This window comes from Pseudophryne corroboree, chromosome 1 (genome assembly GCF_028390025.1).
Source record: "Pseudophryne corroboree isolate aPseCor3 chromosome 1, aPseCor3.hap2, whole genome shotgun sequence".
Taxonomy (NCBI): Eukaryota; Metazoa; Chordata; class Amphibia; order Anura; family Myobatrachidae; genus Pseudophryne; species Pseudophryne corroboree.
The window spans coordinates 1,174,206,247-1,174,227,983 of record NC_086444.1 but is presented as its reverse complement, the minus strand read 5'-3'; the positions used below and the strand labels follow the sequence as shown (position 1 = coordinate 1,174,227,983).

General features: G+C 45.5%; 1 protein-coding gene across 1 annotated transcript; it reads right to left on the bottom strand.

The window, feature by feature from the left end:
* Positions 1-1,565: 1,565 nt before the first annotated feature.
* LOC135050874 (indolethylamine N-methyltransferase-like) lies at positions 1,566-15,728 on the bottom strand. Its single transcript, XM_063957152.1, has 3 exons — positions 15,578-15,728; positions 7,858-8,065; positions 1,566-1,986 (listed from the first exon to the last, which is right to left on the bottom strand). The coding sequence occupies exons 1-3, from the start codon at positions 15,726-15,728 to the stop codon at positions 1,566-1,568; spliced, it is 780 nt and encodes a 259-aa protein (XP_063813222.1).
* Between the last annotated feature and the right edge of the window lie 6,009 nt (positions 15,729-21,737).

The following is a 21,737-nucleotide window of genomic DNA, read 5'->3' as shown; positions in this document are numbered from 1 at the left end:
CATCTTGGCAATGTACAGACACCAAGGATATTGGGGGTAATTCAGATCTGATTGCAGCCTCAAATTTGTTAGCAGTTGGGAAAAACCATGGGTGTCATTCCGAGATGATCGCTAGCTGCATTTGTTCGCAGCGCAGCGATCAGGCTAAAAACGACAGTTCTGAGCATGTGGCGCAATGCGCACGCGTGACGTATGGGCACAACGAATTATGTAGTCTTGCACAGGGTCTAGCTATGCATTTCAGTCGTACTGGTTGCCGCAGAGTGATTGACATGAAGTGGGCGTTTCTGGGTGGCAACTGACCATTTTAAGGGAGTGTTTTGGAAAACACAGGCGTGCCAGCAAAAACGCAGGAGTGGCTGGGTGAACGCTGAGGGTGTGTGTGAAAAAAAGTCCGGAACTGAATAGGCTGAAGTGATCGCAAGTGCTGAGTAGGTTTTGAGCTACTCTGAAACTACACAAACATTTTTTGCATGCGCTCTGCGATACAACCGCTCGCACTTCTGTAAGCTAAAATACACTCCCAGTGGGCGGCGGCATAGCGTTTGCACGGCTGCTAAAAAATGCTAGTGAGCAATCAACTCGGAATGACCCCCTATGTGCACTGCAGGTGGGGCAGATATAACATTTGCAGAGAGAGTTAGATTTGGGTGGGTAATTTTGTTTCTGTGCAGCGTAAATACTGGCTGCTTTATTTTTACACTGCAATTTAGATTTCAGTTTGAACACACCACACCCAAATCTAACTCTCTCTGCAAATGTTATATCTGCCACACCTACAGTGCACATGGGGGGTAATTCCAAGTTGATCGCAGCAGGAATTTTGTTAGCAGTTGGGTAAAACCATGTGCACTGCAGGGGAGGCAGATTTAACATGTGCGGAGAAAGTTAGATTTGGGTGTGGTGTGTTCAATCTGCAATCTAATTTGCAGTGTAAAAATAAAGCAGCCAGTATTTACCCTGCACAGAAACAAAATAACCCACCGAAATCTAACTCTTTCTGCACATGTTATATCTGCCTCCCCTGCAGTGCACATGGTTTTGCCCAACTGCTAACAAAATTCCTGCTGCGATCAACTTGGAATTACCCCCATGGTTTTGCCCAACTGCAAACAAATTTACTGCTGCGATCAACTCTGAATTACCCCTATTGTTTTGTGAGGGTGTTCATTGGCTCTTTGTGGAGAACACAATTACCCTGGTTCTAGGTTATTATTCTAGGCATCGCATGTCTGGTGTCACACAAGTATAATACTCCTCACACAGTGTAACAATTTAGGGATGCGGGTGGCATAGTGTAAGGTTACTTATTTTTATATTAATGGACAATGTAACATAAAGAAGAATTTTAAAAGATTTTCCCCAAAATTTGCCTATTTTTCTGTATATAGCAGAATCCCCACTATCCCAATATATTACCAAAGAAAGCTTCGTCTCTACTGAGAGAAACTAAATTCACCATGGGAATCTCAGAAATAAAGTTAATCACCACCAATGGATGCACTCTAAATATTCGGTCATGGGGGGTGTAAACCCTCCAGCCTTGAAGTCATTAAGAAAGATTATCATTGTTTTTGAGCAACAACAAGTATTGATTTTTTAACTTCATAGAGATCAGAGGATCTCTCCAATTCTATTGGTATAAAAGCTTTAACCAAATAACCTTCATCATTTAGAGTTTCTTGTAGAAAGTTTTCATCATAATCTAGTGCCTGGTACTTATCTTCCCCGATAAAATAAAAAGTAGAGTGGATATCTGCAATCAATATTAAATGCCCCCTAACTTTTAGCAGAGATGACATATGTCTCAGATCTCTGCGGTACGCATTCTTATCTTCACAAACAACATCCAGCATTCGGACAGAGAGGATGCAGTCTGCCTTTGGAAGCTCTCTTGGAGATGTAGGGTTCTTCTTGGCCAGGTCACACTTCTCAATACATTTCACTTTTCTTCTCACCATAGCTTCTATATCTTGATAGCTTCCACTGAAATGAAAAATAAACATGTCACTATCATGTTAAAATTGTAGATATTATGGGGGGGGGGGGGGGGGATGTAATAAACCTTCTAGATAGGGAGAGTGGAGAAGTTACCCATAGCAACCAACACATTTATAGCTATTATTTATCTAGCACAGTTTATAAAATGACAGAAGCTGATTGGATGCTATAGGCAACATCACCACTTTATCTCTCTAAAATGATTAATGCATTTGTACCTCATGGACATTTGCTATCTTCAACACACAGGGCAATTAATTATATGAAAATGGACCTCTTTCTAGAGATGTGCGGCGGGCACTTTTCGTGTTTTGGTTTTGGTTCTAATTACATTTTCGTGTTTTGGTTTTGGCTTGGTTTTGCCAAAACCACCCTTTCGTGTTTTGGTTTTGGTTTTGGATCTGGATTATTTTTGAAAAACACACACATAAAAACAGCTAAAATGACAGAATTTAGGGGTAATTTTGCTCCTACAGTATTATTAACCTCAATTTCAATCATTTCCACTCATTTCCAGTCTATTCTGAACACCTCACACCTCACAATATTGTTTTTAGGCCTAAATGTTGCACCAAGGTGACTGTATGACTAAGCTAAGCGACTCAAGTGTGCGGCACAAACACATGGCCCATCTAGGAGTGGCACTGCAGTTGCAGACAAGATGGCACTATTCAAAAACTAGTCCCCAAACAGCACATGATGCAAAGAAGAAAAAGAGGTGCAATTAGGTAGTTGGATGGCCAAGCTAAGCGACACAAGTGTGCGGTACAAACACCTGGTCCATCTAGGAGTGGAACTGCAGTTACAGACAAGATGGCAGATTTAAAAAATAGGCTCCAAACAGCACATGATGCAAAGAAGAAAAAGAGGTGCAATTAGGTAGTTGTATGACTAAGCTAAGCGACACAAGTGTGTGGCACAAACACCTGGCCTATCTAGGAGTGGCACTGCAGTGGCAGACAGGATGGCAGATTTAAAAAATAGGCCCCAAGCAGCACATGGTGCAACCACTACCACTGGTCTGATGCAGCCCAGCAGGTTGTTAATAATTATATAATTGTAATTTGTTATACTGCAGCAGTGGATATATATATAGCAGCAGCGTATATCGTCACTGGAATTACTGATGACACAGGACACTAGATATATGGCAGCAGAGGACACCAACACTGTGAATGGCTGAACTGATACAACACAATACACTGCACAACACAGCCCCACTTTACAGCTACACTGGATATATGGCAGCAGAGAACACCAACACTGTGACTGCCTGGACTGATGCAGCACAATACACTGAGTGACTACACTGGACTGGTCTGCACAACACAGCACCACTTTACAGCTACACTTGATATATGGACTGGACTTATCAGCACAACACTTGTCACCCCACTTTCCCGCCCCAATAAACAGAGACTGAGCACACTGAATACACGTTCTCTCACTCTCCGAGACTGGAGTGAAAATGGCCGCGACGCGCGGCTTCTTATATGGAATCCAAATCCCACGAGAATCCAACAGCAGGATGATGACGTGTTGCCAAGTTCGGGTTTCTGAGTCAAGAGGGAAGATCCGAGCCTGGATCGGATCCGGACTCGGAAATGCAAAGTTCGGGGGATTCGGTTCTCTGAGAACCGAACCCGCTCATCTCTACTTTCTATGCCTGGCACATTATGGGGTGTATACAGTGGTGTAACTCCTAAAGGCAGTGGAAGCACTGCCCAATGAGCTCCAGCTGTCAGGGGGGCACCAAGGAGGAATGACTGAGGTGGCTGCTGAACTAGGACAGATATCTCTCCACTCATTTCATAGTGAATTTGCTACAGTCACTGCTGACAGCTGTTCTTGCTGACAAACCCCATTTGTAGACACCTTGAGCTAAAGAGTTCTGGAATGTTTGATAACAGCAGAAGAGTGGGGTACATCAAAGTGTGTGTACAGATGGAGCCGGGCTCATCTAATGTGGCTCTATCGCAAACGTGTACACCCGGTGTTACTAGATGATCCAGCGCCTATCTGCGCTACGGGAGTGCACTGAGACGCTCCCATAGCAGTGAATGGGGCACGTGCATGTCTCACACGCACGCGCTTCCCATATGCTGCGGTAGGCGAGCCTCAGCGCATGCGCTGCGGTGCAGATGGAGCCACGATTAGACCTTATGCAATGCAAGTGAGCGGTTAGGCCACAGGGATTGTCACTGTCAGATTATTGGTATTAGAAAAAAAACTCCCATCGTAAGAAGGTTTAGTACTGCTCATGTTAGCTGTAAATGTAATAAGAATATAAGTGTAGTAGATGGTGACCCAAGGCTAATACAATGGTCCTCCCCCAGGAAATGATTTGTTTGGAGGTATACAGTAAATTATACTGTTACTGTTTATTCGGTCTTAGCTTGTGTGTTGAAACCCATTCTGTGATGTAATGTATTGTTCCATCCACAGTTCCAGTGAATGCTCTGTGATGAACAGGGGAATGTCATATGGAATACTAGTAAATGGGATATGGTATATGTCAGGTCACCCCAGCTGCACCCACCCCATCCTGTCACTTTGGAACTGCAGGGCATGACAGGGCCGTCTTAACAGCAGTGCAGGCCCCTGGGCAAAGTAATATACTGGGGCCTCTACCCATCCTCCAGCAGTTCCTGTCCCCTCACCACCTCCCCACTTGACCCTATCCCCTCCCGCCTCCTCCGCTACCTCTCTCCTTCTGCTTGTTCCCATCCTTCCCACCTTCTCAATCTGTCCCTCTCATCAGGCACTGTCCCCTCTGCCTTCAAGCATGCACTCATCTCTCCTATTCTTAAAAAACCTACACTTGATCCAAACACTCTCTCCAACTACCGACCCATCTCTCTCCTCCCTTTTGTCTCCAAACTCCTTGAGCGTATTGTCTACAACCATCTTACTTCCTTTCTTTCCTCACACTCACTGCTTGACCCATTCCAGTCTGGCTTCCGTCCTCTCCACTCCACTGAAACTGCCCTTACAAAAGTATGCAATGACCTCCATGCTGCTAAATCTAAGGGACACTACTCTATACTTATTCTACTTGATCTCTCTGCTGCTTTTGACACTGTGGACCATCCTCTCCTACTGCAAATTCTTCACTCCATTGGTCTGCATGACACTGCCCTCTCTTGGCTGTCCTCCTACCTTTCTGACCGTTCTTTCTCTGTCTCCTCTCATGACTCCACCTCCCCCTCACTTCCACTAACTGTAGGGGTACCCCAAGGTTCTGTCCTTGGTCCTCTTCTCTTCTCTCTCTATACGTCCTCACTAGGTAAGCTCATTAGTTCTTTTGGTTTCCAATATCACCTCTACGCTGATGACACCCAAATCTATCTTTCCTCTCCAGACCTCTCCCCTGCTCTCCTCACTCGTATCTCCAACTGTCTCTCTGCTACCTCTTCCTGGATGTCCCAGCGCTTTCTTAAACTTAACATGTCTAAGACCGAGCTGATCATCTTCCCTCCCTCCCGCATAACCTCACCTCCTACAATCTCATTATCTATTGATAGCACTACTATCTGCTCTAGCCCCCAAGTGCGCTGTCTTGGAGTAATCCTTGACTCCTTCCTCTCCTTCAAACCACACATTCAGCACCTCTCACAAACCTGCCATTTTCATCTAAAAAATATTTCCAGGATCAGACCCTTTCTGACCCAGGATGCTACTAAGACTCTTATCCACTCACTGGTCATCTCCAGACTGGACTACTGTAATCTGCTCCGGACTGGCATTCCTGACAAATACCTCTCTCCACTCCAATCTATCCTCAATGCTGCTGCCCGGCTCATCTTCCTCACCAAACGCACTACGTCCACCTCTCCTCTCTTACTAGACCTTCACTGGCTCCCCTTCCCTTTCAGAATCCATTTCAAGCTTCTCACACTCGCTTACAAAGCCCTCACCCACTCCTCTCCCATCTACATCTCTGACCTTATCTCCCTTTACACTCCCACCCGTCCTCTTCGCTCTGCTAATGCATGCCGACTCTCCTGCCTACGGATTACTTCCTCCCACTCCTACCTCCAAGATTTCTCACGTGCTGCACCACTTCTTTGGAATTCCCTACCTCTCCCCCTCAGACTCTCCACCTCTCTACAAAACTTCAAACGGGCTCTCAAGACCCACTTCTTCACCAAACCCAGCCAAATCTCATCCTAACCCTCTGTTCTACGCTCTCTATGTACCCCAACTGTGTCACCCCTGTCTGTCTACCCCTCCCCTTTAGAATGTAAGCTCTCACGAGCAGGGCCCTCTTCCCTCATGTGCTTATCCTTTCTTACTTTAATAATCTTCAACTGCACAAATTCCATCAGTCTTCTGCCACCTGATACTTATTCCAGTGTCATCTGCTGATGTAACTATGTTTATTTACCCTGTACTTGTCCTATACTGTCATCACCTGTAAGTTGCTGTTTTCCTGTTTGATTATTTGTTTATGTACTCTGTAATTGGGCGCTGCGGAACCCTTGTGGCGCCATATAAATAAAGGATAATAATAAAATAATATTAGGAATAGGGCATGCTATTAACGGCAGCTTTGATGTCCGTCAGGCAGTAGGGGGTGTTCTATCTTCTGCTCAGCATGTAGAACCTGGAGCAGTAATTTCTGCTTTTTACTCCTTTACTGCACAGATGGGGTGGGAGGTAGATCACTAAACTGTTGAAGGAGGCAATGGGCTGAATGAAGGAGCCCCAGTACATGACTTCCAGGGTGGTAGGGGATGTTTAATATGCAGGGGAGGGGTGGATAGTGGATTGGTCTTAATATTTATAATTTTCTGGTGGGAGGGCTGCTTGCTTAATTGCAGATATCTCCATTTTCTGTAAATAAATATCTTAGCTTTCAATGGGATAAAAAAAAAACTAGGGAGTCCCACCTTTCAGGAGGTACTGGGGACCTGGGGATCAGAGTTCAGGAGCCAGAGCAATCCACCTGACAAAAATATAAAACTGTATACCAGGCGTGTGCAGCTGGAGCAGGGACCAGCTGCTGGAAGGCTGATATCTCTCGTTCTGGGCATAGTAGAGACGATCTGTCAGTGTCCACCGAAAGGGAAGATTCCCAACTTTTGGAATATACCCTTAGAAAAACTCTACGTCAGACAAAACCTGAGATACAGTATCTGGCTCGGAAGAGCAATTAACAGGCTCAGATGGGAATCACTGCTTTGAAGTCAGATATGTCTGGTTCCCCAGTGATGATTTTAAAATATCTGGTACCCATGGAAGAATGGGACCCTCAACTATCAGCCTAGGTCCCTTATACTTCTGGGTCCCTAGGACAATTGCCCATTGAGCCCATATGAAAAGATGTCCCTGGGGTAGGACCACCTCACATGACTAGAATGGGGAAAGACCTGACTGTGTGAAGACAACCCGGAGGCAGATCAAAGCTACCATGGCAGCCAAGGCGCTCCCCGTGCACACTTGATGATCTCATTTCTATCAGCAGTCATCTTTATGTAATAGATATCATCTCTTATTAGCTCACCATTTGTAATCAACACAATTGAAGGGATTTAGATTTTTTTTAATTAGGTGTGCTGTTCCTACAAGTAAGACACTTTGATCAGACCTGACGTAGATCAGATTTTTAGCACTTTTTTGTTTTTTTACCATCCTATATAATAAAAGGCTAACGCTGCTCCACGCCGCTATGGGGGCAATTCAAGTGTTTTGCGCACCGGCAGCCATTAGATGGTGCCTGATGGAGCAATTCAAACGTTGCTCCACTCAGGCAGCACAGCCACCGCCGCTGACACTACTGTTCTGTTGTTCCATCATTCTGACGGGCTGCTAACAAGTTTATGGATAATAATTAAAATATAATTATATAATTACCTTGCATCTCCTTCCTCGGCTGCAATTTGTGCAGCAAAAGTCCAATCATGGGCATCTGGATCTTTATTCACCCATTTTTTCAGTTCCTCGACACATGGGTCATTACAGTCTAAAATTATAATTTCTTTGAATAATGCACAGGCTGGGAAGAGTTGATAGATGCTGGGACCAAGAGATAGATCAATTAGGATATTTCCACTAATGTTTTCTGTAGAAAAAAAAAAATCAATTTGTAAGAAAATGAAATCAGGAAAAGTAAAACACCATTCAGCGTAGAGTATCCCTCACTTAAGTAGAAGGCTATGCAGCCTCATGTTGACAAGGACTATATAGACAGTCATTATTTCTACACCACATTGTCTTATTTTACTATGTTAACCTGGCTAAAATTAAGACATATGCCATGTCTATTTAGTCATACTGTCAACAATAGGGTTATAGTTAGGGTTTGGCTTAGGGAAAGGGTGAGTTGTCGACATTATGCCAATGTTGACATGTACTCTGTTAACATGGAGTACCTGTCGTTATTTTTGAGTTTCCGTTATGATCGTAGACAATATAACTGTCAATAAATCATGCCACACTCAGTAGAAGTCTTAGGAGATACCTGCACTGTGTCACTTTACCTTTTAATTACTCCTAAAACAAAATCAGGCACCACAATTCTAGGCGCTTCACAGAGGGTGGTGGTAAGGATCCAACAGACAAAAATTCAAAAAGTTGATATTGGGTGGTGTGCATTGGACGCAGCACGGAACTGCACAGTTGTCCACATTTATTCACATATTTATTAATAATTATTTATAAAGTGGCTACTTATCAAACAGTGCTTTACAGACCATTTATAATCATTCAAGCAGAACTTCCAATGAGTAAGTGAAGCTTGTAGTACACACTCCCCACTGATACATTTTTAATCACGGTCGAGTCCCATTATTATGATCACCTCCTACATTTGGCCCATGTAGTACATCACCTGTCGTCCGCTGGCTTGGTGGGTATATAAGGTGTGCGATAGGCCGTCTGCACACATATCACTCGTATCTATCATGGGTAAGAGGGGCGATTTATCCAAGTTGCAAAAAGGGATGATTATCGGCTTTTGGGCCAAGAGTGGCAGGTTTCTGAAACAGGGCAGTTTGTGAACTGTTTGCCTGCTTCTGTGGTTTAGGTGTATCATAACTGGACAACTGGCATCATTTTGAATCCCCGACATGGAAACTGCGGAGAACCACATGCCATTGATGTGAGAGGTGAACGTCCACTACGAAGGTGCGTGAAGGCCGACCGTCACGCTACATTGGATTAGCTCACCATCAAAATTAACCTGAGGGCTACCAGACGTGTGTCTAAAATGACAGTTTAGCGAACCCTGCTGTGTATGGGTCTCCGAAGCAAATGGATGGTCACTGCACCTACAGTAGCTGGTGGTCATAATGTGACTTGACCATGTATATGGGGACATTTGTTGTATTGTATCCATCACATAAATTTAAAAAGATAAAGATTGTTTAAAACTATTAAACACCTTCACTGCTGATGGTTTTCTGACCCTGGTGCTGAGGTAATTTTTTTCAAATTTGCGTTTGTCACATTCCAACATCAATATCACAGATTCTTTTTTTATGCAGTACCTACACAAAATATATTGTACAGTACCTTGTTTTTTTCCCAGAAAACTTTGTATTTTTGGAAAATACCATTAGTTATTTTTACTCATTCTATCATATGTAAAAAAATAATAATAAATAAATAAATAAATAAACCAAATCAATAACCCACCTTTCCAAAATAGTAAAATGCAGTGAAATATTCACTGTCTCAAGTTAAATGCTTACTTTATGTAGGAAGAATATTGTAGCCCAACAGGGCCAACCGTTTTAAAAGCTAGACAACCTACCATGTTAAATGAGAGATTCATTTTTTAACAAAATATGAGGAATGTATGGGCTTTAGATCCCCCCCCCCCCATCCCAACTATGGAAAATTTTACTTTTTGTGCAATGTTTCAGTTATACCCCTTTCACATCACAAAAATAACCCGGTATCGACACGGGTCAGTGTGCGGTGTGAAAGGGCCACCATGACCGAATTCCCGGGTCGCCTGATCTGGTAATTCAACCCGGGTTATAAGAAGTGTTATTCCCGGGTTGAAGATCCGGGTCAGTGGCAGCGTAAACGGATTCGACCCGGGACCCATTTTTACTACATAGGGAGAGGCAAAGCGGGCATGACCTCAACTCCCAGCATCACCTCTGCCCCATTGCTGGCTCCGTCCCCCACCACTATGGCAACCGACCCGGCAAATTGCTGGCTCGGGAAGCCAGCGCTTAGCCGCCAATGCCGGATCCCACCCAGGAAGGACCTGTTTCCAATTCCCGGGTGGGATCCATCATTGGAGAAGTGAAAAGGGTATGTAAGGGGTCCAGTGATGGACTGGGGTCCGAATTCATCCCTGGCATGTGTGTGCGCGTGTGCACATGAAAGGGGCACGTGCTGTGTACAGGGCCGCGCAGGCACTAAAGTTGGAGGCATGGTGCGAGTCAGTAGGGCGTGGACTTGCGGCATGCCCCCGTTTCCATGGAGATGGATGGGGTGCGGGGGCACACGACCAGCACACAGGGGCATGTCGCGAGTCATGGGGACGTGGACTCGCGGCATACCTGCATTTCTATGGACACAGGAAGGGAGGCGGGGGAGCAGCCAGAGCAGAGAGCCAGAGGCTGTTCTACGTGCGGCCTTCCTGGCTCTCTGCCTGACAGGACCGGCCCACCAGCCCATCGGCCCTTCTGGCATTTGCCAGAGTGTCAGATGGGCAGTCCGGCCATGTAGGGCTCTATTCATGAAGCAGTGAAAAGTGTGGAGAAGTTGCCCATGGCAACCAATCAGCATTGAAGTAACATTTATAATTTGCATACTATACAATTGTACGGAGCAGCTGATTGGTGCCATGGGCAACTTCTCCACAGGCTCACTTCTCCACTCTTTACACTGCTTCATAAATAGACCCTTATAGTTTGCTAATAGGGTACATTGTTTTAAATTGGAGACTCACCTCCTTCATGAACATGTGGGCAGGGCTGAAGAGGGCTTGGATGGGCACAGATAATGTAAAGGGCGTAGCCGGAGGCTTGTCCACATCCCCTTAAAAAAAATTATGACAAATGTTATTTTCAGTGCCACGCTGATCAAGGTGGAGGGTGCCATGAGGACCTCAGTCAGGGGCTAGTCCAGGGGCAGTCAACAGTGTGATTGCTTTCACCCCACAGAGGTAGAGGAGGAAGCAGCCTCCATGGCCCCATTGCAGCCCAGCACACTGCAGTGTGTGTTGGGCTGGGGAGACAAACTGTAGGATGCTGACAGGTGAGAGGGGGACCAGGGATGTGGCAGAGGTAGACCTCTGCTGAGACCCTCCAGCAAGTCTGGCCCTCGGTAATTAGTACCTGTTCACCCCAGGGTCATTTTAACAACATTTTAGGCCCTGGTCAAAGCAATGTACTGGAGCCCATATCCACTCATTCATGGAAATAATTGGGGGGGAAAATAAAAAATGTAACCTTCTGCTGTCTGGCACTGTCTTTGCACATGAATGGTGGTTAGCACTTTGATTGGTGGATAGCTCCAGCCATTCACCAATCAGCATGCTTGTTGGCAGTCATTCACTGTCTTGTGCAGGCTGGGAGGCAGGTAGAGAATGTTGTCTGGTTGCTCTAATTGTATTGGACAGCATTCTGCCTCCCAAGAAGCTCTGGAGACACCAGCCCGGGAAGCAGATGCTCCCCAGCTCAGTCCAACCCTGCTCAAAGGCCCCTAGAATCATTAAGATAGCCCTGGCTCCCTGCCTCTCGGCGGCCATGTGTGCGGGTCAGTATGGGGGAGTTAGGGCACAATGTGCCCTTTCCACATTTATGGAAAACTATTTTTTTGCACAGCACTGGGCGGTATTTTCTGGTTATCACTAATAATTGCTGCTAAGAGGGCCAGATCATTTTATAGAGGGGACTCTCTTTGAAATTTAGGTGACAGATGTATTGTGCTAATGGGCATGATAGCGCCTTCCCAGAAATACAGTATATGTCTGTTTTCTGTAGCGCAGGGTAATACTGTCTGTACAATAACTGCTAGTAGGACACATTATTTGAAAGTGGGGAGTCAATACTTTTAAATAAGGGTGCACACTTGGTTGCAGTTGTCATTATGGGGATGATAGGGTATGTAGTGCCCCCCTCCCCCTCCCCAATATATGGAAAATTAAAGTTTTCCATAACATGGGGTAAAATTGCCTGGTGATCACTAGGAAATACACACTAAGGGGCCTCAATCTTTGAAATACGGGATGCCCCTATTTAAAAAAATTGGTGCCCCTTAATTATTTGTAGCCAGGTAGAGTGAACTCTTCCCCCATGCCTGGATTACATATTTTTTATTTTTCTGCAGTGGAGTGAGTTTGGTCACCAAACATTAACTGTGATGTGGGCACTGCAGTTGAAAGAGGGAATTCCCCTAATTAAAACTAGTGTAGTGCCATCTTTGTAGGTTGTGGAGTACTCAATGCCCCCACATTTTGTATTCTTTGTTTTATTTTTATTTTTTAATTGTGCTTCCAGATGTGACCTGGGGGCTTCCAGGTGTCCCCACCAGTTAAGACCAGAGGAGAAGAGTTAAGAAGGCTTTTTCTGTGTGTGAGCAAGGAGTGGGGCTTGTCTGCTGCAGTCTTATTGTACACTTGGAGGACAAGTCCCACTTGTTCTCCACAGAGAAGGGGTTAAACAATCTAATTCATATGGGACATAATTGTACATTGACACTAGCAAAAATGTCAACTGTAAATGCAAATTTATGTACAGATGTGCCCTCATGCACTGTTGCTTAAATCGTGGCAAAGAACCCATCTTGGTAAGTGAGGTCTGGGTGGCTGAGACGCAGCTAGCGTCTTGTGTCTTATTCAGATAAGGAAACTGGGTGCATAAAACTACAAGTGGCAGCCCAAAGGATCTGTTACACTGTGAGCGGAATTGTTATGTCATCTGCAATTTGAATAAGTTGCAAATAAGAAAAATATGGTTTGCTGCTCATCTCGGTGCATCTCAGTTGTTCCTGGTGTCTTGCGCTGTATGGCATTTTGAGGCTAAGCATATGTGGACACATTTGTAAGGACAATATCATTATGAAATTTGAAGTTATCATTTTATTGTACTTAATTAGAGAAATGTTATAAATATAAAATTAAAAATCATAACAATATAACACCTAGTAGAAGGAAACTCAAGCCAGTTACAGAATATAATTCAGTACATGAGAATTAGCATATTAAAGAGATTACTGTGCAGAAGCTATGGGGAGAGGGTATTCAGAGCTGAAAAACCCAAGACCACTTTTTTTTAAATTGACTACTATGGGTATCAGAAGCACGCATATCTGTGGCAATCCAAAATTGTGTGCAAGGTGTTTTTTTATGTGAAATCCTCGTGCCCAATTGAATTCCCCCCTATATGATAAAAGATATATAGGTTTCTATTCATGAAGCAGTAAAAAGAGTGGAGAAGTGAGCCAGAGGAGAAGTTGCCCATGGCAACCAATCAGTGTTGAGGTAACATTTGTAAGGTGCATTCTATAAACTTATACATAATAACTGATTGGTTGAAAAGGGCAACTTCTTCACTTGTTCACTTCTCCACACTTTTCACTGCTTCATGAATAGCTCGCTGCCTAGGTGTCATCCTTGTCTCTGATCTGTCCTTTGTTCCCCACATTCAATCTGTCTCAAGATCATGTTACATGCATCTAAAAAACATATCTAAAATACAACCATACCTTACACAAGACACTGCTAAAACTCTAATCCACGCTCTCATTATCTCCCGCATTGATTATTGCAATAGTCTCCTAACTGGTCTTCCCAAAACGAGACTCTCACCACTAAAATCCATTCTGAATGCAGCGGCGAGGCTTATCTTTCTCGCTAGACGTTCATCGTCTGCAGATCCACTCTGTCAGTCCCTCCATTGGTTACCTGTACTCTACCGCATTCAATATAAAATACTTTTACTCACACACAAGGCCATTAACCAAACTACACCAACGTACATCACTTCGCTTATCACAAAATATCTTTCCAACTCGACCTCTTCGCTTTTCACAAGACCTGCGTCTCTCATCCACACTCATTACTCGCTCCCACTCACGACTGCAGGACTTTCATCGGGCTGCACTCACTCTGTGGAATGCCCTACCACGCACAATAAGACTCTCCTCTAGTCTCCAAACCTTCAAGCGTTCCCTGAAACCTCACCTCTTTAGGCAAGCGTATCAAATTCTAGAACCGCCCACATAACTTTCATAAACCTTCCTATCAAATTGCATCCACTCTGTACAGTCCACACATATCCTCACATGTCTTCTAATTCTATGCAATAGATAGGCATATGTACACAAGGAAAGGTGCTATTTCCCCATAGATTGTAAGCTTGCGAGCAGGGCTTCCTACCTCTATGACTGTTATCACCCAGTTTGTTATTGTTATTCTCAAATTGTAAAGCGCAACGGAATTTGCTGCGCTATATAAGAAACTGTTAATAAATAAATAATAAATAAATAAATAGTCCCCATAATTACCAGACATATGGATACACCCATAAAGAAATGGAAAATATACTTTCAGCAGTTTTATAAGTAAAAGACCCACTCTACCCCTACCTAGCTGGCTCCTGATAGTAGTGTTGTGATTTGCGGATTGAAAGGGGGCATGGCCGAATGCCATAAAGCATTTGCCGCATTAGAGACCTGTGCTGAAGCCTAGCCAGACTGTAACATGTCTTTCCCCATCCCTTCCTTCCTCCTCCACATGTCTCTCTCACTCTCCCTCTGTCTCTCCCTCTCTTTGTCTTACCCTCTTTATCTCCCTGACGCTATCTCTCTCCCTGACACGACCTCACTCTCTCTGAAGTGCTGTCACTCTATCCCTCTCTCTAACACCTTCACTCTCTCCCCTCTCACCCCTCTCTCTTTCTCCATCACCCTCTTTCTACTGCTCCTCTCTCTGTCTCTCTCCTCTCTTTCCTTCTCTCTGACACCCTCTCACTCTTACTCTTCCCTCTCTTTATCTCTTTCCCTGACATCCTCTCTCTCTCTCTCTTTTCCTGACCCCCCTCTCTATCCCTGACACCTCACACCATCTCGCTCTTTCCCGCTCCTCTCCTGACATCCTCACTCTCTCTCTGACACCCTTTTTTTCTCTCTCGCTCTTCTCTCTCTCTTGCTGATATTGTCTCTCTCTCTCTCTCTTATTCTCTCCCTCTCTCTCCTTCTCTCTCTGCCTTGTACCCACTCTTTGTCTGTCTCTCCCTGACACCCTGTTGTCACTCTCTCACTCCACTCACACTCTTTCCTGCACCCCTTAGAGGCTAAGCAGTGACAACGGTGGGATGCGCAGTGAATTTTATTGGTGGGGTCCCCACACATTTGTCGCCCTGGGGCACACACTAACTTTTATCTGGCCCTGCGGGGGAATGAACATATCAAAGATCATTTCAGTCACATGTACAGGGTAGAAGCAAGGTTCTGTGTAAATCTATAAAAGAATGAAAGACAGATACTGTAGAATTATAATTATATTGCCAGTGATATCCCTCCAGTGTCTATCCCACATTTTGCACTACTGTATACAATGGAATACATGATGCAGCCTAACAAACACCGCATACTCTATCTACATACATACCTGTGGAAAACACTTTGTGAAGTAGCTTCAATGGCAATATGACTGCATCCTGTAAAATATTTTTATCCACTGTTGCTGAAAAATATGTTTTAAGCATTAGTTTTGCATTCAAATCATCAGATTGGTAATACTTCAGTGGAGAGGACGCCATTGTGTAAGTATTTCAACAGCAAGTTATTCTACTAATAGTGAAAACCTCAACCACATTTTATAGTGCATTAACAGGATGATCTGAATAATACATGGGTGTTATTTCAATATTTATCACATGCTGATATTTATTTACAGTACTACAGTCACATGATTGCCTGCTCTCTACACACACATCCTCAGGCCTGATAATAGCAAAGGAGGTGGGGTTGGAATATTTCTGTCCCAATTTTTCACATTTCTCAGTTCTACCACTGACTCCATTACTCACATTTACATAATTTGAAGTATATTCTTTTAGGATTTTGATCCATTTTTCTCTGTGTTGCTGCCATCTATCGCCCACCTGGGCAACACAAACTATTTCTGGAAGATTTTTCTGCTTGGCTGCCTCACTTCTTATCCTCTGATATTCCCACACTCATTATGGGTGAATTAAATATCACTTTTGACAGTCCACAATCTCCCAATGCCCCTGAATTACTCTTTCTAACCTCCTCTCATGGCCTCTCCTAATGGTCTGACTCCTCTACTCATCAGGAGGGCCACTGCCTTGAACTTGTATTCACCAGATTATGCTCAGTTTCTAAATTCACTAACACTCCTTTCTCTCGCTCAGATCACAACCTTATTGTCACAATCCTGACTACATTTCTCATGTTTGGTGTCATACCTCTGACATCACTCCTGTAGTTCAGCATACAAGCTGCAGTCTGTGTTACTGCTGAAACCTACTGATTAGTCACCTGTGTTCAGCAGCTGGTCTCTGCTCATTGTGCTTAGTTGTCAGTGAAGTCTATTTATGCTGCTTCTTTACAGCGCATTCAGCATTCTGTGTATAATCCTACTTTGACCCTCCATAGTGCTCCACTTCCTGGTGTTTGGGTCTAAACCATGGACGTTGCCATCTTGGTTCCAGCAGCTGACTCTCTACTGACCAATTCTGTGCAATCTGACACTTCCAGCCAATCCAGAGCAACCCAGAGGTATATAGCTTGCTGCTTTCCAGAGCACAGTTCCATAAATCACACAGCTCTGTGTGTGAGCAGTGTAGCTGTGCTCCCCTGCTGAACCAGTCTGCTCCTGAGGACACTTACCATGACCTAGTCTCTTCCATTGTTAAATCTGTTGTCAGCATTTATACATTGTATAATCCAGACCATTGTTGCAAGTCCGATATTCCAGACCACTGGTGCAAGTACGATATTCCAGACCATCAGTGCTAATCCAATATTCCAGACCATCAGTGTAAATCCAATATTCCAGATAATCAGTGCAAGTCCGATATTCCTGATCATCGGTGCCAGTTCCAAGTTTTCAGTCATCAGAACCAGTTTGATATCCCTTGGGTATCAGCTCCTAGACTGAATCTCATTCTTACTCTCTAGTGATAGCATAGGGGACCAAGACAGGGAGCCAAGACTGTCCCATTTGGGCACAGCTGAGCCCAAATTCCCTTGCGGGAATCCCTGGTGAAGACCACCTGTGGTTTAAGACTTTGTGTCACTGTTCTTCACCAACTACCTGTTGCTACTTTTGGCATGTGGATTATTGTGCCTTTTACGTGGTTCCAGCCATGATCTCCTGAATATGAAGAAGCTATATAAGACCGTCCAACTTTGCATACTCATCTCCAACCAGTTCTGTGACAGCGTCGGAAACACAAATATCTCAGAACCTTACTCTTATTACCTGTATGCTTTCCTCCATTGCTCCAAACTCAATGTTACCAAAGTCTACCAAACCTCCTCAAACCCACAGAAATATTAACACTATTAATTTTCAACAACTATCCACCGCTCTGCAACAACTATTCTCACCATTTTCTACATTCACCTCTCCTGAGACTGCTGTATCACACCTTAACCAGACTCAAGAAAAGGACTCAAGGAAATTGCTCCAGCTACCAATCACACTCCACATAGACTTACAGATGGAGCTGTACTCATCCAGTGTGGCTCCATCGTCAGCGTGTACTCCCAGTGTGACTAGGCGATCCATCTGCCTAGCCCCGCCGGGAGTGCACAGAGATGCTCTCCCATTCTAGTGAATGGGGCGCATCTTCATCATGGGCGCACATCCACCCGAACGGAGACGCTCTCAGCGTTTGACGCGCCCAGGCGGGCATGCCGAGGCACAGACAGATCCATGACTATTGTGGCTCCATCTGTAGATTTAAACTGTGGCACTCTAAATTCACAAGACACCTACAAAAACTTTCACGTAAAGTAGAACATCAGTTGCGTAAATCTCGTACTTCAAGTGACTTCAACACATACTGTATAAGACCGTTTACCACTCTTATCGTAAAACTCTGGACACTACCAAACAACAAATTTCCAATCTCTCATCTCTGCCCAAGCTTTCAGCCCCAAGCAACTTTTTAATACATTTAAATCACCATCTCTAGTCTCCAAACCTTCAAGTGTTCCCTGAAAACTCAGCTCTTCAGACAAGCTTATCAAATTCTGGACCCACCCACATAACATTCAATATCCCCACTGTACAGTCCAAACATAACCTGACATATTTTGTCTTTCTTCACTTTCACATCTTCCTGACCCCTGGCCAACATTGCTGGGTGACCACATCATACAGCCGATTAAGAACCTTTGCAATCTGGCAGCACCATTATGCAATAGGTAACACCGATCATTGTGTAGCAATACCTATAGATTGTAAACTTGTGAGCAGGGCCTTCCTACCTCTACGTCTGTCTGTTATTACCCAGTTTTGTTTTATTACTGTTCTTCCAAATGCAAAGCGCAACTGAATATGCTGCACTTTGGGGATCATTCCGAGTTGATTGTAGCCCTGCAAACTATTGAAGGGCTACGATCAGGAACAGAAACATGCGGGGGGACTCCCAGCACAAGGCTTGTCCGCCCCGCATGTCAGTGCCGCCCCCCCCCAGCAGAAGTGCAAAAGCACAGCGACGATGCTTTTGCGCTTCAGGAGTAGCTCCCGGCCAGTGCAGCTTTTGCGTGCTGGCTCGGAGCTACTCGTTGCTACCTGGCCCGCAGCGGCTGCATGTGACATCACGCAGCCACTGCGGACCGCCCCCTGCATGTCCATTGGCTTGACTGCACCCAAGAAACGGCGGCCAGACAACGCCGTTCTGGCCCCCCACCCATCGACCACCTCTGCCTGTCAATCAGGTAGAGGCAATCATAGAGCAGCAATGGGCGGCCATGTGCCGGTGCACTGCGTCGCTGGTGCATGCGCAGTTCTGACCCGATCGCTGCGCTGCGATAAACTGCAGCGTGCGATCGGGTCAGAATGACCCCCTATATAAGAAACTGTTAATAAAATGGATGTGTGGCCAGAGAGACCCCAGCCCACATGGACAATGGCGGCGCGGCACTGAAGGGGTTAAACCTCAGTGACCGGCACCATATTCAAGGACAATGGGCGCTTGGCGCAACTTTTAAACTGTGCACTGGTGCTAAACGCCATCTTTAAATGTAGTGTGGGTGCTAGGCACCGGGTATTTAAAAATATATTTACTACTGTGTTTTCACCAATGTTATATTTAATGCAAATGCCAGCACTTAGAAGGAATGTGTAAGCTGTGTTTGTTTTAAAATGCACTTACTATAGATGTCTGAATAATCATCTCCTGTCAGTAGGAAGTGGCATGCTAATGGCCCTGTCCTAGCAGAGAGGTGTGAATGACAAAACCTTTTGATGTGTAAAGATGCTAATCACGGGGTCTATGGGCTTGGGACCTGTTTCATGTACCTGATTTAATTGATATACGAACCCTGAATGGCAGATGCAGGAAGGAAGACTGTTTGTTTGTATTGTAGCCTTTCCTGTTGTAATCTCAAACACTGGGTTTGCCTGGAGATGTGAACGAGACAGACACATTTGTATTTTGAAGCTATGTGATAAATTTATCAATAGTGAATGTTAATCTGATACCAAACGTTGTCTGGGTGACAGGAAGGAGGATATTGTTTTATTGCACTTATCTCCTTTTGAAATGTAATTTATTTATTGGTATTTTGTAAAATAACCTGATTGGTTGGCGAAGACAGGGAGGGCTTACCCCCCTATGGTACTGTGTGGAAAATTGTCATAAAAAGGAGGCCTGTGTGCCTCCAGGTTGTATTGTACCATCTTTATTATGCTGAAACATCTTGTTGTATGCTGTTGCCCCTAGCAATAGGGAGGAGCCTTTTTAAAGGTTATTATTGAGCAAATAAACATCATTGCCTCAAGAAGATTGCTTCATCTTGTGACCTACAGGGTTATGCCAAACATAGCCCCGTCCTCCGGCTGTCCAGGAAAGCACCTAACGTCTCCAAGTTCCGCCTTCCGCCAGCTACCGGTAGAGGCCTATCAAGTGGCTAGTGGGGATTCGTCAACACCACACAGGTGTGGTGAGGCAGTGCGTCGGCACATACAGAGCAGAACCGTGGTTCCAAACGCCACGGCAGGTTAGGAGTTTGGTGGCAGCATAAACCCACCCACAATGCAGTGGGTGGAGTCAGTAACAGGCGGTTACTGACGGTAAGCGGGAATCCCCTATGTGGTCAGGCCTCGTGTGACTTGACCTTCCATTCTGTGCGCAGCCGACGGGACGCGAAAGCGGCGAGTGCTTTCGTACGGGACCGTCCTGCCACAGAAATTGGTGGCATAGCGGTGGGATAATCCCAGGCGGCTTTTCATCACCCGATTGGAGAAGCCGAGTTACTCAGGGGAGGACTAACTGCAGCGCAGGAGAACGCACAAGATGGTGGAATTCAGCGGAATGTCCAAGGATGATCTGGAGATCATGTGCCAGGAGAAGGGTGTGGATATCCCTTTCAACGCGTCCAGAAGCGTCATGAAGGCGGCGCTCATGAGCGTGGAGGAGTCCCATCGGGCGGAGGTGGAAAGCACTGACAGTGTCAGCATCGCAGAGGACGGCCCAACAGTGGACCTTCATAAGGAACCGGTGAGACCCACAAGCCCCTTCTCTCTCACAGCAGCAATGTTTCCCAGCAATCCCTAGCAGGGCCAGGATCCCAACGTACCAGGGGGGGGCAGCCCGGATACCCTAGCAGATCGGCTAGTGAAATTGGGGGAAAGGGCAACGGAGCAAGAGCGCTTGATCATCATCCAGATGTGGTGTGATGAGCGGGCACCACAGGCCGTGGTACCCCAGGAGCCGTTGTCAGCTGTTGTACACAGATCGGGACGCATTCAGTTTGCCAAGTTTGCAGACAGTAATGGGGACATTGATGGACATTTACAAGTTTTTGAAAGGACTTGTAAACTACATGATTTACCCAAGTCGGAATGGGTGAGACACCTTGTGCCCACTCTGCATGGAGAGGCATTGGAGGCCTATCGGGGAGTGGCCACGGAGGACTGTGGGGATTACGACGAAGTTGCGAAAGCCCTCCTCCAGCGATTCTTCATCACTCCAGAGTCTTACAGGAAGAAGTTCAGAGACTTGCCCAAGAATCCTAGCAGCACCCATGAGCAGTTTGCCAACCAGCTGCGGCAGTACGTGGTGAAGTGGGTGAAGGATTCGGAAGCCACTACATGGGACGCACTGATTGACCTGATCTGCAGTGAGCAGTTCTACCGCAGGTGCGCCCCAGAAGTGAAGGAGTGGGTGCTAGATCAGGAGCCACCCAGCTTAAAGATGGCTGCCCAGTTAGCAGACAAGTATGTGGTATTTCGGCCACAGGGCCAGAAGCTCCCAGCCAGCAGCCAGCTCCAAAAGACTGTACCACCAAGGGGACATCCCTCTTCAACTCATCACCCCCAAAGACAAGCATCTTCCAACCCGGGTGCTCTTGGCCAGCAACCGCACCGCAGTGTCCCTGCAACTGATCAGAGATCATCTGTGCCACGACTGGAGAAGAAGTGCTACGGCTGTGGGAAAATCGGACATCTGAGGATGAACTGTCCTGCATCCCAAGCACCCCAGACTCATGGCCCAAATCAGAGTGCTGGAGCCCGGCTCGCTTGTTTGACGAGAGGAGATGAGCCTACAGAGACTGTTCCCCCTCCA

What these genes read in the sequence shown, in the direction of transcription:
- LOC135050874 (XM_063957152.1), bottom strand. Translation starts at nt 15,728, where the DNA reads ATGGCGTCCTCTCCACTGAAGTATTACCAATCTGATGATTTGAATGCA. An exon ending in TCACAAAGTGTTTTCCACAG is followed by an intron (nt 8,066 to 15,577) that starts GTATGTATGTAG and finishes TTTTTTCTACAG; the next exon opens with AAAACATTAGTGGAAATATC. An exon ending in GCCGAGGAAGGAGATGCAAG is followed by an intron (nt 1,987 to 7,857) that starts GTAATTATATAA and finishes TTTTCATTTCAG; the next exon opens with TGGAAGCTATCAAGATATAG.